This window comes from Loxodonta africana, chromosome 24 (assembly GCF_030014295.1).
Source record: "Loxodonta africana isolate mLoxAfr1 chromosome 24, mLoxAfr1.hap2, whole genome shotgun sequence".
In the NCBI taxonomy this organism is placed as follows: Eukaryota; Metazoa; Chordata; class Mammalia; order Proboscidea; family Elephantidae; genus Loxodonta; species Loxodonta africana.
This window is the reverse complement of record NC_087365.1, coordinates 44,667,508-44,685,630: the sequence shown is the minus strand read 5'-3', so window position 1 is coordinate 44,685,630 and position 18,123 is coordinate 44,667,508. Positions and strand designations below refer to the sequence as shown.

Sequence of the window (18,123 nt, the reverse complement as noted above, 5' to 3'; positions counted from 1 at the left end):
CCTAGGTTTCCTGAACGGAAGGTGAAAATTCAACCACTGAATCACCATTACCTACAGGTGCTATCAGTATTCCCATTTTACAGATGGGGAGGCTGCAGCTAAGAGATTAAATAACTTGCCTAAAACTACACAGTTTACAAGCAATAGAGGGGACTTTGAACCCAGGAAGTCAGGCTTCAGAGTCTGCTCATAACCACACTGACTGTCTCCCCTTCTCTGGGGGCTACTGTGAAGTGGCAAGTCTAGTCTCTTAGCTCAAATCCCTACCAAGGTCCTTTCTGCATTTTTGCTGAGTTCCAGGAGCCTTGAGTGGGTTTCTGTTCCTCATAAATTGTGACTTGCAGAAGGTTCTGGCATCTATTAGAGCTGTGCTATCAAACACAGTAGCTACTAACCACATGTGGCTATTCAAATTTAAATTAGTTAAAATAGAAATGAAAATTCAGTTCTTTAGTCACACTAGCCACATTTCAAGTGCTCAATGCCCACATGTGATTAGTGGCTACTGTGATTAGGCAGCATAGATACAGAACATTTTCATTATCACATGAACTTCTATTAGAAGTTTCTATTAGTGTTGTGTTGGATGGTGTGAGATGGGTCAGGACTTGTGGATTCTGATCTCACCTTTAACTTCTACCTTGTGCTCCAACAACAGCCTATGGGACAAAGTAGAAACTCCACCATAGGGCTTCCAAGGAATGGCTGGTAGATTCAAACTGCCTACCTTTGGTTAGCAGCCAAGCGCTTAACTACTATGCTACCAGGGCTCTGCCTGGCACATAGTAAGTGCTAAATAAATGGTACTTCATTCTTATCAGTAGCACCATCTTTTGGGTAAGGTATTAGCTCCAGACGGTCCTATATTAGTTATCTATTGCTGTGTAAAATTACCCCCAAACTTAGGGGCTTATAAAGACATAAATATTTATTATCACAGTTTCTGTGGGTCAGGAATTTGGGAGCAGCTCATGTAAGTGGTTCTGGCTAGGGGTCTTAGATGTGTGCAGTCAAGATATTGGCTGGGGCTGAAGTCATCTGTAAGCTTGACTGGGGTGGAAGGTCTCCTTCCAGAAGGCTCACTTACATGTCTGGCAGGTTGATGCTGGCTGTTGGCCGAAGGCCTCAGTTCCTTACCACGTGGACGCCCATAGGGTTATTTCAGTGTCATGACATGGCGACCGACTTCTTCGAGAGAGTAAGGGACCCAAGAGAACAAAGTGGAAGTTACAATGCTTTTTAAGATCTAGCCTCGGAAGTTACATATCTTCACTTTCGCAACATCCTATTTGTCACAGAGGTCTGCCCTACTCATCGTGAGAGGGGACTACACAAGGGCAGGAATACCAGAAGGCAAGGCTCATTGGAATCCATCTTAGAGGCCTAGAAGCTTACTATAGCCCTATTACCAGCCAACCCTGGACATGGGTTAATTTATCTGGTGAGCTAACTCAGTGGAATTTGATTTAGTCTGATTATTTCTAAGGAGATAATACTATGGGGGATGCAAAATGGGTTCTGACAAAATTGGACCATTTATGTTCATCATTATTAGAATATATGTGTAGTGTTTTATGATAATGCCCATTTTAGATACAGGGCAATTGAAGCTTACAAGTGATGTAAGGAACCCTGGTGGCACGTTAAGCGTTCAGCTGCTGACCGAAAGGTTGGCAGTTAAAATCCATCCGGAGGCTCTGTGGGAGAAAGATCTGGCCACCTGCTCCTGTAACGATTACCACCTAGAAAACCCTAAGGGGCAGTTCTACTCAATCACACGGGGTCTGTATGAGTTAGAATCGGCTCAACAGGACCCAACAATAACAACAAAGGTGATATGACTTGCCTCAGGTCAAACAGTCAGTAAGTGACCGAACCAGGACTGAAGCCAAGTCTACAATACTCCCACCCAGAGAGAGGCGCTAGTAGTGAAATTTCAGACATCAGCCGGGGTTGGCGAAGTGGATGTTTTTGAATCAGACAGGTACAACACTCTTTAACCAGGGTGTGTCTGGTTAAAGAGAACTTGGTCAAAGGCTCTGATTTCTCCAGAACTTTGCCTGCCCCTCCAGTCCCCCCACCCCATATCCCGGTGGCCAGCGGCCAACTACAGCAGGTGTTCACCGCCTTATTCATGGAAAGCATTATGGTGCCACCCCTGCCCCACCTGCCTTTGTCCTTTGTGATTGGGCACAGAGCCAAGCCTGACGGGGCGGGGGGCTGCTTTAGGTGAGTACGGTTAGCGTCCTCCCTGTGTAAACTTTGTAGACATTAACTCATTGGCTTCACTTCCCTCGAAGCAACTTCTTCTCCCCTGCCGTCTTCACAGCCGGTGCCTGCAGCTGTCTGAGCCCTCCCCAGGGAGGTGTCTGAGAATTTTACCCACGCTGTGGTTATAACCAGCTTCTCTTTATAAAGGAACTTAAAAGAAAAAAGAGTGAGAGAAACCAAAGCTTAACGCTGAAACCTGAAGACTAGCTTGTTAAGGTTGGCATTGCAGGCAGCGTGAGAGCAGGCGGACGGGGAGATTTGGAAGCAGATTTCGGCCTTATCTTCGTTATGGACCCGCTTCCCAAAACACACACTCCACCGACACTCAGTGTGGCAATGCGATTAAAAGAGCTCTGAGAGGCTCAGACCTGGCGGCAAGAGCACAGGATTCAAAGCTGACTCTGCACCTAAGTATAAAGCCAGAAACCATGAAGTTCTTAGAAGAAAAACTAGGATCAACACTAGAGGCCCTAATACACGGTATTAACAGGATACAAATCACAACCGACAAACAGAAGCTCCAGAGGATAAGGTAGATAACTGGGATCTTCTAAAAATTGAACACTTACACTCATCAAGAGGCTTCGCCAAAAGAGTAAAAAGAGAATCTAGAGACTGGGGAATAATTTTGGCTATTACAAATCCGACAAAGGTCTAATCTCTAAAATTTACAAGAAAATCCAACACCTCTACAACAAAAAGACAAATAATCCAATTAAAAAACAGGCAAAGGAATGAACAGACACTTCACCAAAGAAGACATTCAGGTGGCCAACAGACACATGAGGAAATGCTCACGATCTCTAGCCATCAGAGAAATGCAAATCAAGACCACAACGAGACACCATATCACTCTCGGCATTACTGGCACTCTTTGCACTGCTGGTGGGAACGCAAAATGATACAACATTTTTGGAAAATGATATGGAGCTTCCTTAGAAAGCTAGAAATAGAAATACCATTTGATCCAGCGATCCCAGTCCTAGGAGTATAACCTAGAGAAATAAGAGTCATCACCTGAATAGATATATGTATACCCATGTTCATGGCTGCATTGTTCACAATAGCAAAAGATGAAAACAGCCTAGATGCTCATCAACAGATGAATGGATAAACAAACTGTGGTATATACACACTATGGAGCATTACGCAATGCTGAAGAACAACAATGAATCTGTGAAGCATCTCATAACATGGATGCATCTGGAGGGCATTATGCTGAGTGAAATAAGTCAGTCACAAAAGGACAAAAATTGTATGAGACCACTACCGTAAAGACTCATGAAGAAGTTTACATACAAAAAGAAACAATATTTGATGGTTATGGGGGGGAGGGGTGGGGATGCAAAAACACCTAATAGTCAATAGATAAGTGGTAACTTTGGTGAAGGGTAAGACAGTACACAATACTGGGGAAGCCAGCACAACCTGTTCAAGGCAAGGCCATGGTAGCTCCATAGACACATGGACCTGAGGGACTAAATTGCTGGGCTGGGGGCTGTGGGGGACCATGGTCTCAGGGAACATCTAGCTCAATTGGCATAACAGTTTATAAAGATATGTTCTACATTCTACTTTGGTGGGTAGCGTCTGGGGTTTTAAAAGCCTGTGAGCGGCCATCTAGGATACTCGACTGGTCTCACCCCTTCGGGAGCAAGAAAGAATGAAGAAAAGTAAAGATACAAGGGAAAGATTAGTCCAAAGGACTAACAGACCACATCTACCACAGCCTCCACCAGACTGAGTCCAGTACAACTAGATGGTGACCGGCTACCACCACTGACTGCTCTGACAGGGATCACAATAGAAGGTCCCAGACAGAGCTGGAGAAACATGTAGAACAAAATTCTAACTCAGAAAGAAAGACCAGACTTGCTGGCCTGACAGAGACAGGAGAAACCCTGAGAGTATGGCCCCCGGACACCCTTTCAGCTCAGTAATGAGGCCACTCCTGAGGTTCACCCTTCAGCCAAAGATTGAACAATTCCATGGAACAAAACAAGACTAAAGGACTACACCAGCCCTGGGGCAGGGACTGGAAGGTAGGAGGGATCAGGACAGCTAGTAATAGGGAACCCAGGGTTGAGAAGGGAGAGTGTTGACAAGTCGTGGGGTTGTAAACCTTCATCTAAAGTTCAATTAAAAAAAAAAAAAAAACCTAATCTGGCTCTGCCATCAACTGGATGTGAGACCTAGCCTAGTCCCTGCCCCTCCCTGAGCCTCAGTTTCCCTTCTGTAAGATGAGGAGGAATATGAACTAGAGCAATGGATTCTCAGCCCTGGCTGCTTGTTGGAATCACTTGGGAGAGTTTCCAAACAATACAGGTACTGAGTTCCTCCCTCAGAGTCTAATCCAATCTATGGCCTGAATATTTGTAATTTTTATACCTCCGTGAGTGATTCTGGAGTCCCAGGGCTTAAGTGCAAGGCTGCTAACCAAAACGTTGGAGGCATGAGTTCACCCGGAGGTGCTGTGGAAGAAAGGCCTTGCGATCTCCTGCCAGAAGATCAGTAGTTGAAAACCCTATGGAGCATAGTTCAATTCTGACATGAGTAGGGTTGTCATAAGTCAGAACTGACTCGAGGACAGCTGGTAACTGGCAGATGATTCTAGAAAGAAGAGGACTAAACTAGCCCATACATGGGGTTTTAGAGTGTTTGAAACTCCCTGGAAATATACAAATTGTGTTTGTAAACCCTGAGACCATAAAAAAAGTTATGATTCTCTTTAAAAGCGCTAGCAATTCTTTAAAATAAATGTTGTTATTGTTGCTAGGTGCTGTCGAGTCGGTTCTGGCTCACGGCCACCCTGCGTACAACAGAATGAAACACTGCCTGCTCCTGCACCATGCTCACAGTTGTTGCTACGTTTGGGCCCACTTTTGCAGCCACCGTGTCAATCCATCTTGTTGAGGGTCTTCTTTTTTGCTGACCCTCTACTTTACCAAGCACAATGTCCTTCTTCAGAGACTGGTCCCTCCTGATAACAAGTCCAAAGTACTTGAGACAAATTGCCATTCTCGCTTCTAAATAAATGACCCTACAGACAGAGTAGAACTGCCCCCATGAGGTTTCCAAGGAGCAGCTGGTGTATTCGAACTGCTGATCTTTTTGGTTAGCAGCCAAGCTCTGGTTAACATTGTGCCACCAGGGCTCCAAATATATATTATAAATAAATAAACTGAAAACCCAATTATTGGGAAGGGAAGAGTGCCACCTGCTGGTTTCACTTTGCATTTGCAATATCCAAGTATCTGCAGATGGAATGCAATGTGTTATTTTTTGAATGCCAACTCAATGTGCAAGGCATTGTGATGGGTGGTCTAGGACATGCAGAGGTGACAGCTTCTTTCCACCTGGAGCACACAGTCTAGAGGGGACAATGGGCATGTACATAAAGTCCTGTGATCCAGGTAGGCCGTGACATGGTCCCAGGGAACACAGGGTGGGAGCCTGGGGCCTGGCCAGCTTCATGGGCGATCTGAGCGGTCATTTGCGCCCTATGTTCAGAAGGACCCCACACTTGGTTTAATGCTCTGCTGTTGCTATCTTGAAATTCCTAGTAAATTTTGAACGAGGGACCCTGCATTTTCATTTTGCACTGGCCCCCACAAACTACATAGCAGGTCCCGCCTGGGGTAGTTGGGGAAATCTTGGAGGAGGTGACATCTGATCAGGTGTGGAAGGCGAGGCAGTGGTGGAGGGAGAGGAGAGGAGGCAACACATCCCAGTGCAGAAGGAGGAGAGGGGTGCTCAGGTCATGGTGACTGAGTGGTGGAGGGAAGGAGCTAGATCAGGTGCTGTGAAGGAAGGGGTAGAGAGGAGAGGGGAGAAGATGGCCTTGACATTAGGTGGACTCAGGCCAAGATGCAAGGAGGATGACCAAGAGCAGGTCCAGCAGCTGGAACTCAGGAGACAGGCTAGGGTTGGGGCTCTGGGGTCACAGGCTTGCAGGTGGGTGCATAGGAAGGGACTAGGAATGTACACCTAGGTCCTCTCCTCTGGCCAAGGGTGTAGGGTCCTCTGAGGGCATGCAGAAGGAAACAGAGCTGCACAGATGGGCCTAGGCTTTGGTGCCAGGCCAGGCTCTTGGTGTCCAGGACTCCCGCCCTGTGCAATGGCAGAGGAGCTTCTTGAGGGCAGGGCTAAATGGGGCTCTGAGTTCCCAGCTCTCCATATGATGTGCTAGGAAACCCCTCTAGCTTCCCTACAAGTGGTTCCTTGCTCGAACACTACCAGGGGACAGTGGGCTAATGCTCTCCTGTGGTAGGCACTCATTTGGGGGACATTTCTCAACTCGTTTGCTTCATTCTTCAGCCAGAATCCACCTTCAGGGGCATGAGGGCCTTTGAACAAGGCTCTCCCTTACCCCTCGCCTTGGCTTTCAGCCTGCTGATGGCAGGTGACAGAACTGAGTTGAGACTTTGGGGAACCTAAAGAGCAAACCGCATTTCATCCCTTCTGGGAAACATCAGCTTCCTCTTTGTCGTGGGGCTTTCCGTGTTCTGGGGGAGGAGATTTACAGGAAATGAGCCCTTCCTCAGAGGTCAAGGAAGGCCCAGGGGGCTAAAGCGCTGACTCCACATTTCAGACCAGCTCCTTCCATACAGCAGCTCCAGGGGCTGGTACAGGCAGCTGGCACCAGCGGCAGCATAATCTTGTTTCCAGCAACCCAAGCCAGGACCTTGTGGATTTCTTTGCTGCCCCGTAAAGCAGTCTAGGCAGGGAGGATTGTGACCCCATACCTGGGTCCCATGCAGAGAAGCCCTTCTCTCAGCCAGGCTGTCGCCCAGTTAATCCCAGGGGTTTTGCCTGGGATTGTCCTGGGGAAGCTTTGTTCTGAAGGAGTCTTGGGTTGGCCTCTGGGCCTGGGGTACATCCCTGCTTGGGATGGAGGGGGAGCTGGTGGGCTAACTCACTCCCAGAGCTGACAGGTGGCCCCAAGGGCAGGAACAGAGGCTCAGGGACGCTAGCTGGTTCTGAACCTGCTTCCTCCTCCAGAAGGAGTTGAAAAATTGAAAAGGTAGGTTCTCTGCTCCATAGACTTGTGGTCCGTTTTTCTCTGGGGGAGGAGGGGTGAGCGGGGGATGGTAGAGAGGGTGGGGAGGTGTGTGCTGGGGAACCACTCTCCTTGAGGATGGGGGCCACACAGGTTAGCTACTGCCTTGGATGGTGTTGAGTGCAGTCACCAGAGGTATCCCTGATCCTCAGTCTGGCAGTCTATGGGCCTGGGGGAAAAGTGCCTGGTGGATAGTTAGACAGCAAGACCTGACCACTGTCCCAGCCACCTGCCCAGCCACCAAAACCGTGGGCCAGAGAGCAAACGTAGATACAGGACACTGTGCTGGCTCCAGCCAGAGGGAGTGCAGGGTGAGGTGGGTCTTGTGCTCCAGGGAAAGACCCCCGTGCTGCAAGAGGGACCCAGTACGCCACACGGTGTCCCAGGTGGCACCTGCTACTCTAGGGGAGAACCAATGCTCCAGGCAAGACCTAGTGCTCCCAGCAGGACCCAGTGCTCCAGGTGGGACCCAGTGTCTAGGTAGGACCTGGCACTCCAGGCCATGCCAGCCATGTGTCCCAGCCTGTGCTTCATGATGGCATGTGGGAACCAACACATGCCTCAGAGTCAATGTCCCAGGCATGGCTCCTCAATGTGTGTGAAATAGTGTGTAAGACACAGGGAGAGACAGAGATAGACAAAGATGGAGGAGCAGTGACAGACACAGAAACAGAAAGAGAGTTACAAAGTTACTGAGGCAGAAAGAGAGGTGAGAGAGAGAAAGTGAGACAGAGTCAAAATGGGAGCGCCACCACACTGGACACAAAGAGCATCTTGAGCCTGTGTCTTGGCCTCTGTATAAGGGGAAGAGAGAGTGACTGTGTAGGACCAGCAGGGCCTGCTTTCTATGGGGGGAGTCTTCTTCTGCCCAGGCTTCTGGCTTCACCTGGACAACAAAGGGGCAGTGCACTAAGCCTAAGACCCAGAAACGCCACCCTACACAGGCCTGGGCACAGGCTTCAGCGGGGCGGGCAGTGGGGCGTCCAGGACGCCTAGGTCTGGATGAAGAGGTGGAAGTTGGTGCGCGTGAACTCGTGGTGGATGCTCTCCAGGAGCGCATCTGCGTCAGCGTCCGGCTCGGGGGCGCCCGGGGGCCCCGCGCTGTACTCGGGGGTGTAGGTGAAGGAGAAGGCGCTGCCATAGAAGAGCCTGTCTGCGCGCACCAGGCTCACCGGCACTGTGATGGGCGTGCGCAGCCAGCGCCAGTCACTTCCGAAGGCGGCCACGTCGGGCACCACGCACACCAGGGACCTTGGGCTCCTGGGGGTTGGGCACGGGGTTAGGGCTGCAGTGATCCCCTGGCGACATGTAAGACCCTTGCCCCCGGGGACAAGGTAGGCTGCCACCCACCCCTATACCTGTACATAGTTTCAGCCTCCACATCCCCGAACCACACCTTCAGCCCCGCGTGGAAGTTCTCACCCTGGAGCTCCAGCGTGGCCACATCGCCCCCGCCGCTCAGCTGGGGAAGAAGTGCCACATGGTCGGGGGAGGGGGGAAGGGTAGGGTCAGAAGCCCGCCGGCCTCCCTCACCGGCACCCGCGCCCCCAGCATTGGCAGGGCCCACACCCCCTAGCGCCCAGATTCACCTCGAGGGTGCTGATGAGGGGCACCGGAGTGACAGGCTCCCGCGTGCAGGCCAGGCTGGTGCTGAAGGAGAATTCTACCGATTCGGTACCGATGATGGTCCAGCAGGAGCTGTCATTGAGCAGCTCTCGGTTTGCCTCCTTGGGGCAGGGGGAGGCCTGGGAGGAGACCCAAGGGGATGGGGCAGAAGCTTCAGGTGGTGGCCATCAGCGGTGGGTGGGGGAGCCAATTTAGCAGCTTAATTTCTTTGACTCTAAGTCAAATAAGCTGGCTGCAGGAGCAGGTTTCTGAAGGGCCTATTTTCTTTGGATTTTAGAGTTCTATTTTTAACATTGCCCAATTCTACCTCTTAACATTCTACAATTTTAATTTTCTTTGGGAAGGAGTACTGCCCAATAATAATTTTTATTTTCTATATATTATGATTCTTTCTCTTAACATTCTGTGACTCCCTATTCTTTGGGGAGACATATTGCTCAATAATTATAATTATTTTCTACATTCTACAATTCTATGTCCTAACATTCTATGATTCTAACCTAATATTCTTTACTCAATAATACTACTTATTGTTATTTTTATTTACACTCTACAATTCTATGTTCCAACATTCTAATATTCTCTGGAGAGGCATATTGCTCGATCATATTAATTATCACTATTTTTTCTACATGCTACAATTCTGTCCCTAGAGTCTATGATCCCAACACTCCATGGGAGGCAGTATGGCCCAGTAAGTAGCAGCTATGTTGATGTGTTGCGGACCTGAGGTTCTATGGTTCTCCCTGCGGTCTGATTTTCTAAGATGCTTGGTGCTGACGTTCTGTTTCTCACCTGGAATTGCACCACCTTCTCTGTGGCGAGGCATAGGTAGGTGCCCGCCCCTCCTGAAGGACCCCCTGGGAACTGGAATGCACACTTATGCAGTTGGGAGATGGGCTCGTCCACATCGAGGAGCGCACACTGTTTGGCTACTTTGCGGACGATCTGCACAGAAAGGTTGCAGGAAGCGTAGTACCAAGGGGTCCAGGTGCCCACAGGCTGCCCTCCCAGCCAGCTCTCTGCTACTCTGATAGCTTTTCAGGCACTGGGCGAATCCCCCTGCCCCTCTTCCTCCACCCAGCCCCACAAAGCCCTGAGTATCCCCAGAGTGTTAAGGTGTCTTCTTGCCTTGGGTCCCTACCCTCCAGTCCTGCCCATGTGGGGCGTGAATCTGGAGGAGCCTCCCAGGACAACCCCTCTTCCCATACCATAGGAGGTAGTGTGACGCCAGTGACAGTGCAGACGAGCTGCACCAGGGAGCCATAGCGGACGTAGCCCTCTCGAGGCGGGAAGTCCCCTTGGGGATAGTTCTCATCAGCTGAGAATGAAAGAAAGGAGGGGAGGAGGATTCCAGAGGGCCCGGGCTTCTGCTCTAAACTCGGCCCCTCCTGCCTCTGGGCCCACATACATCACACACACATTGGCCTTCTGCTTAGGTCTGGCACGCAGAGAAGAAGCTAGCACTGAAGGTTCTAATAATCCTGGAGAGGTCATTTATGGCCATCCCCATAAATGTCTGCCTTTTGGAGGGGGGCTGGGGACAGGCAGCTGAGTTGAGAGTAGGGGACAGGGCACGGCTGTTGGAGTCAGTCACTGGCTGCCCTGGACCTTTGGCCAGTCTGTTTGCATTGCTGAGCCTCAGTCACATGGGGCCAAGTTTACCTTCCTTGAGGAGTTGTGGTGAAGATTAAATAAGCTAATGCAGGTAAGGCTAAGGCGCCCTGTCCAGCGCCTGCTGCTACCATTACCCAGGTGCAGTGTGAAGGCAGCCCACTGGCGTGCACTGGCCACAAAGGCCCCATCCTCTACCGAGAGGTAGCGTGTGGAGACCGTCTGGGAACGCAGGCGGTTGAAGAGGGAGACCTTAGAGCCCGAGGAGATGCACACTGTGAAGGGAAGCAGAATCAGTGCCCCTGGCTGGCTTGGTCCCTTGAACTCGCCAGACAATTTCTGATTCTCTGGGTCAGCCTGGCTAATAGTCCTAACTGGCCTAGACCCACTGGGTACTCATATTCCAAAGCTATTTATTCGGTACGTTTGCAACCCTGCTTCCATACCTTTGTCTGTTCCTTTTGGCTCCCTGGGTATCCTTCAGTTCAACAAACAGCCTTTTATCAAGTATTCGCTAAATGCCTACTTTGTGGCAGGCATTGACCTGGATACTGAGCACCAAAGGGTGAATTAGACCCAGCTTTTCTCTGGAAGAGTTTACTGTCTTGGAGGGAGATAGGAACATAAATATAAAATTTCAATATGATGTGATAAGGGCTGATAACCTAGGAGGGCTTCCTGGAGGAGGTGATTCAGCTGAGTCATGAAGTTGGTAAGGAGTTACGGAAGAGAATAGGCAGGCAGTGTGAAACAGCAGTACAATATTACTCAGGCTTGACGTTTGTCTCTCTTCCAGTCTATCATGCATACTCACAGCCACAGTTTAGTTTTCTGATTATACTGTGATCACTTGGGGAGAAAGCACTGGGTTTTCTCCCTCTCTCCCCTCATTGTGCTAGTCATACTATAGGTGCTCAACTCATGCTTAGCCAAGTTCCCATCCACTGAATAACGATTGCTAACATTTATTGTGTGCCAGGTACTGTTTCAAATGCTTTCTATGTATTAACTCATTTGATTTGCTCAACAACCCTCTGAGATAGATAATATTAGCCCTGCTAAACAGGGGTCAACTTGCTCAAGATCACACAGCTAGCAAGTGGCAGAGCCGGGACTCAAACCCAGGCCGCCTGGCTCTGGCATCTGCACTCCGAACCATCGCATTGACACCAAGGGCCAGTGAGAGCACTGCCTGGATCAGAGGCATTCTATAACGGGCTTTTAATAGACAGAAAGTAAGTGTGGTGGAGGGGAAGAAGCTGGGCCCCAGAAGCCCATCACCCAAGTTCACATCCTGGCTTGGCCACTTCCTACCTAGGCAATCCTAGGCAAGGCTTCCAGAATGTGATAGGCACTCAATAAATGTTTCTTAAATGAATGGATGGAGGTCCCGAACCTCACTTTCCTCATCTATAAAATAAGCACAATGCTAGTATCTAGTACCTAGACATAGACATGGTGAACATCATATAGGACAGTGCATGTTATGTGTCTGACAGGAGAGCACCCTCCTCCCACCCCCAGTGATGGCAGTGGTGAGGTTGTCCTTGTTATTCTGACATATTTCTTTTTGTGCATTCTTAAAGCTCCAAGCCTTGGGATTTGCCACTTGACAGTCAGAACAGTACTTATCGCAGACTGTCTCTGATCAGTTAGGTGTGTCTCTCTCCCCGGCTGGGCTGTCCGCTCCTCTAGAACAGACACCTGCTCCTATTTTATACGAGCCAGCGCCTAGCACAGAGCCAGGCATATAGGAGGCACTTAATAAATAGTTTACACGGAATTTCCCCTGCCCTCTTGTCATCACTTCTAAATCTGTCCCTAGCCCACTACCTGCCAGCCGTTTTGTCTGCTCTGGGTCCCCAAATTCCCACCCTCAAGTCCCATACACCCTCACCAGTCTCGGCCTCTCCCTGGGCTCAGCCTCGTGCCAGCTCTCCTGGACCCCACCCCACGGCCCAGACCTTCCCCCTCTTCCAAACTTGAAGGCCCGGGTCTGAGTCCAGCGCCCCGCCTCCGCCCCCGCTCACGGTCCGTGTTCTTCAGCGACTGTTTCTTCTGCGAGGGCTTGGAGATGACCTTGATGAGGCGGCTGTGGAAAGTGCCCAGCTCCCGGCCCCCTCGGAGCACCAGCCGCAACACCAGCCGGAAGTGCTTCCTCTTGTCGGCGTCCGAGATGAACAGGGTCTTGGCGCAGCCGAATTCCTATTGGGCTCGGGGGGAGAGGCCGGCTCATTCCAGCCCCCCCCCGGAGGGTGAACCAACCTCTCCCGGTGAGCTGACGTCCGTTCCATCGAAGGTGACAAGAAGCGCCGCGACCTAAGCCTCGCTACTTCTCTCTTTCTATCATCTCTTGACCCTCCCATTGAAGGGAGAGACATGGGTCCCAGGCGCTCTCACCCTGGAGTCCGGCTGCTCCTCGAAATTCAACTTCTGGGTCTCGGCGGCGCTGCCTGACGCACCATCCAGCCCCATGTAGCCGCAGACCGTGGGCCCGGTTTCCCCTGCCTGCTGGGCTGGAAAGGGACACCAGCTGGCTCAGAGGACGCAGGTGTCAGCAAAGCTTAGTTCTGCCCACCAGAGGGCGCTCGAGCCTGCGCCTGCGAACCGCCCGGCTCCCAGGCCTGAGTGCGTGGGTCTCCCTACAGAGGGAGGAGGCCTGCAGCACTTCAGGCTCCTTCTGCCCTCACCTTGGCCTTGCCCTGGCTTCACCCTCCAGCCGGGACCTGCGAGGTAGACACAGGGCGGGGGGCAGAAGAACCTGCGGAGACAGGTGAGCACTGGACTCAAGTATCCATCTTCACTTGGCTGTCTTGCAAGCATCTCAAAGGTAGCAGAGCCCAGCAGAACCCTGGATTCCCCTTTTACTCCCACCACCAGGCTTCTCTAAGATAGTAAACCCCACTCATATTCACCGAGAGTTTTTCACACCTCTCATTCAGCCCATTGGTAAGTCCTGCCCGCTCCACAATCAAAATGTATTCAGAATCCATTGGCTTCTTCACACCCCTGTCTCAGAATCTCCATCACCTTTTTCTTAACCTTTTTTTTTTTTAATAGTAAATATAGGTAGATAGATAGATAGCCCTAGGTGGCACAAACTGTGCTCCACTGCTAACCTAAAGGTGGGCAGTTCGAACCCACCCAGTAAAAAGCGGAAGAAAAGGCCTCGCATTTTGCTTCCAATAAGATTACAGCCAGGAGAACCCAATGGAGCAATTCTACTCTGTAACACATGGGGTTGCCATAAGTTACAACTGCCTCCGCTGGCAATTAACAGCAACAAACAAATGTATACATTTTTTACATGTGTAATTCAGAGACAGTAATATCATTCATTATGTTGAGCAGCCATCACCGCTGTCCTTTTCCAAATGTTTCTTTCGCCCTCAACAGCAGCTCAGTGCACCCTAAGCAGTGACTGTCTTTCTGCCTCCCTACTACCCCTGGTGACCACTAATAAACTTTGGTCTCTACACATTTGCCTGTCCTAGCTATTTTGTATAAGAGGAACCATACACTATTTGTCCTTCCTCCCTCCATCTATTTTTCATGTAGCAGTCAGAATGCCTTTTAAAAGCACAAATCAAATCCTGTTCTCCTTCCTAAAATCCTCCAATGGCTTAAAATTCAAAGTCCGACCCCTGCTTACTTCTCCAAATTCATTTCCTACAACTCATCCCTTTTCATCAATTCCAGCCACCCTGACTTTTTTGGTACCTCAAGCAGGCCAAGCTGGGACAACCTCAAGGTCTTTGGATTTTCTGTCTCTTCTGCTTGGAACACTCCCCAGATTTCTCCATATCTGGCTCTATTTTAACTTTCAAGTCTCAGCTCAAATGTCACCTCCTAAAAGGTGACTTTTCTAGCTAACCTATGTCCCCCTGCCCCCCAGGTTTCTATCACATTTCCCTCTTCTGTTTCCTTTCTAGCTCTCGTCACACTTTGCAAGTTTCTCGTTTACTAATTTGTTGTTGTTGTTGCTTGCTGTCAAGCCGATTCCAACTTATAGAACAGAATAGAACTGCCCCATAGGGTTTCCTAGTCTGAAACCTTTACGGGAGCAGATTGCCGGGTCTTTGTCCCTTGGAGCCTCTGGAAGGGTTCAAACCACTGACCTTTTGGTTAGCAGCGAGTGCTTAACCATGTGCCACCAAGGGCTCCTTGGGTACCATTTGTGGGGAGTTTCTTGTCTGTTTCTCCCACACTAAAATTAAAGTGCTCTTATGAGTGGGCACTGTGTCTGTTTTGCTCAGCTATACCCACTGTGCCCCAAAGTGTTCACAGTGCCTGTACATCATAAGCACCCAGTGAGTAGTTGTTGAATGAAGGAATGAACAAATGAATGAGTGAATGGGGACTAGAGATTCGCAGGGAGGTTCTATTATAGACCAAAGTGGGGAGGGCTAGAGGTGATGATCAGAAAGGCCAGTAGCTAAGGCCTTGGTCCCCAGGCACTCCTGCGGTCTAAAAGGCACTGAACACCCAGGAGGCATAGGGCTGGGGGCTGCGGACCTGGGAGGGGGGTCCCAGGCACCTACCGCTTCTCGTTTCCGTACGATTTCTGGGCTACCTTGGCGTGCAGGATCCGCACTGTCTGCTCACACTGTTGTTGCAGGCATCGACGCACGCCTTCCCGCAGGACAGTGGCATGCTCTGGGGATGACCTGGGAGTGGGCACAGGAGCGTCCGGGGCGAGGAGGCACCGCGTCCTAAGCGCAGGGGTTGAATGAAATGAAGCTGGGGGCGGTGGGATGCTCTATTTTCTGCTCCCGCAGGGGCAGTAAGAGGAAGTGTAAGCAAGGCAGGGGACTTGGGTGGCAAGTCATGTTCTAAATATTTGGGCTGCGCGGGGCTCAGTGAGGCCTGCATGGAGCCCACCTGGACCACCCAGGTGCCTCCCCGTGGGTCTGGCTCCGAGCCAGTTACAGCCTGGCTCAGGGTACAAAGGCCGCACTTGTGGAGGGATGGGAGCCTCGGATGGGGCGGGGTATGTGAGGGCACACGATATCCTTACACCTTGAAGGTACAGGGTTGTTGGAGGTTAAACTTCACCCCTGAAAAGTCTTGACTCAGGGCGGGAAGCGCCTTGGCAGGACGCCCAGCCCAGCGCGCGCTCGCCTCTGGCAAATGCCTCTAAACCTGGAGGGTCCCCGAACATTTGAGCCCTTCTGGGGTCAAAGAGGAGCCCTGGTGGCACAGTGGTGAAGTGCTACGGCTGTTAACCAGAAGGTCAGCAGTTAAATCCACCAGCCACTCCTTGAAAACCCTATGGGGCAAGTTCTATTCTGCCCTATAGGGCCGCTGTGAATCGGAACAGACTTGACAGCAATTGGTTTGGTTTTGGTTTGGGGGTCTAAGAGTCCCCCTCCCTCGATGAGAAGGAGCCAGTTGCTGTGTCGGCTCTGCTTCCCTTGGCCGTGGGGCCTCCTCCGGCCGGGCGGACTGAACCAGGCAAGAGCCTAGGGCTGGTGGCGTCTCAGCTTGGAGGTTTTGATGGGTGGGATCCAGTGGGCTCAAGGCCTAAGTCACTGCAGAAAACATGTAAGGAGTCTGTGATGCGAGAGACTGAGGGGACCAGCAGGTGGGCCCGGGGACAGCCTGGAACCTCAAGGCTGCCTTGGCAAGACCCACACCCGGGCCCGGGCCCCCTCCTCACTCCTGGAGGGGGCAGCTGCAGCCAGAGCTGCGCGCTCCCTGGGAGTCGGGGCCAGGCGGCGGGCGCCGGAGCCAGACCCTGCTCCGCCCCTTGGGGCTCTCCTCAGGGAAGCGCCTCCGAGGCTTCCAGCGCATTCCGGCTGCAGAAAGTGTCGCCGCCCCAGCCTCGCGCTGCAGCTGGATTCCGGCCGCGCGACGCGTGTCTGCTGCCCGGAGGGTGGCGAGCCAGGGCCACGGTGCTCGCTCCGCCCCGGGCCTCCGAGGAAGGGCGGGGGTCGCTCCCTGCAGTGGGAGGGGTCGCAGTCCCGCGCTCCCCCTCCTCATCCGCCAGCCTGGGTTAAATGCGGCCGCTGCCTCCGCCCGCTCCAGCTGCCTGGCAGTCTCCACCCCGGGTCCGCCGCCCGCGCCGTTACCTGGTCCAAGTGCCCGGGAGGCTCCGCCCGTCGGCCCCGCTCTGCGGCCGCGCCTCGGAGCTGTCAGGCAGGTTCAGGTGAGTCAAAGGGCCGGGGGGCGCTGGAGGACCTGTGGTGGATCAGGCGTCAAGCCAGACCTGGTGACCGTATTTACGGTGCCCTCATTCGCTGTAGCGCTTTTCCCACTTCTGTAAGGACCTTTCCACATTGAGTCCCCACCAGCAAGGCCGCCCAAATTGGGGGCTCCTTCCCTAATCTCGTCCCTCTAGGAACCCCTAGAACGTCTCCAAGGAGTTTATTGCTCGGACAACTCTTGAGGAATTAGTTACAGACCTCCCCTTCCCTCCCTCCCTAAGGACCTCCCCTCCACCCTAAGGACATCTCTAAGTCTTTCACTTTAATGCCAGGATTAACCCCTCAGAGGAGCCCCCGGGTCTCTTTTCAGCCTTGCCACCAAGTCGCTGTGTGACCTTGGCTGAGACACTCCCTTTCTGGACCTAGTTTCCTCCTCTGTAGAATAAGGGGATTGGAAAGTGATGCCCTTTGAGGCAGTTGGTATTTTGACTTTCTAGGATTCCTAGGGTGGGGTGCGGCGCCAGGCGTGATGTTGGCTCAGGCCAAGAGGTTTGGGGGCTCAGAGGCTTCTGCAGGTGGGAGATGATGGGGCAGTGTGAAAGACCCCTGTGCCTTGACCCCCATGCTCCTGGGGGTGCTGGCCTCGGCTCTGGTCCAAGCTGGAGAAGGTGTTCCCAGCAGCTGGCACATCTGCCTTCAGTCGCCCTCAGCCTGCCCAGAGGGATTTTTGTCCCTGGACTAGGCCTGGAAGACAAAAGAGGTGGAGCAGAACCCAGACGGGAAGGCCGCCTGGAGTGAGCTGCAGGCCCGACCCTGCTCAGAATAGGCCCATTCACGGAGTTGGGGGTGGGGCGCGGCTGCGGTTGGGTTAGGGGCGGTGGGCCCCTTCTGCCAAGAAACTGCAGCAGGAAAATGGCTAAAGCAGCCTCAGGGTGGAGGCTGGGGTGGGGAAAGGGGACGAGGGAGTGTAGTGAGGTGGGAGGGAGGGAGTGAATGGAAGGAAAAGAGGGTTAGTGTTGCAACGGTTAAGCGCTTGGCTGCTAACCAAAAGGTTGGCAGAGCGTACCCACCCAGCGGCGCTGCGGGAGAAAGACCTGGTGATCTGCTTTCCTAAAGATTACGGCCAAAAAAACCCTATAGGGCAGTTGTACTCTCTAACACATGGGTTGTTCTGAGTCGAAACTCAACTCGACCGCACGTAACAACAGGCGCCACGTAACTAAGGAGGGAAAAGTAGGGGAGCCAAGAGTTCCAGGTCCTAGTTCTGCCTTTACAGCTCTGAGCTCCTCCTTCTTGAGCCTCAGTTTTCCCATCCGTACAATGGGGGTCCTTCGTGACTTTGAGGGGGCGTCTCTGGGGGCCGCGGGAGGGTGAGCGCTCACCTGCTGCCCCCACAGGGTCCATGGC

The 18,123-nt window shown here is 51.9% G+C and overlaps 1 protein-coding gene across 1 annotated transcript; it reads right to left on the bottom strand.

Annotated features, from left to right (window-relative positions):
- Positions 1–7,718: 7,718 nt before the first annotated feature.
- Positions 7,719–18,120, bottom strand: RBPJL (recombination signal binding protein for immunoglobulin kappa J region like). The gene is made up of 12 exons (XM_064276431.1): positions 18,099–18,120; positions 16,230–16,701; positions 15,112–15,237; positions 13,261–13,296; positions 12,971–13,103; positions 12,601–12,775; positions 10,708–10,845; positions 10,168–10,277; positions 9,752–9,904; positions 8,920–9,075; positions 8,677–8,792; positions 7,719–8,587 (listed from the first exon to the last, which is right to left on the bottom strand). Exons 1-12 carry the CDS (start codon positions 18,118–18,120, stop codon positions 8,323–8,325), a joined length of 1,902 nt encoding a protein of 633 aa, XP_064132501.1. The 3' UTR covers positions 7,719–8,322.
- Positions 18,121–18,123: the final 3 nt, after the last annotated feature.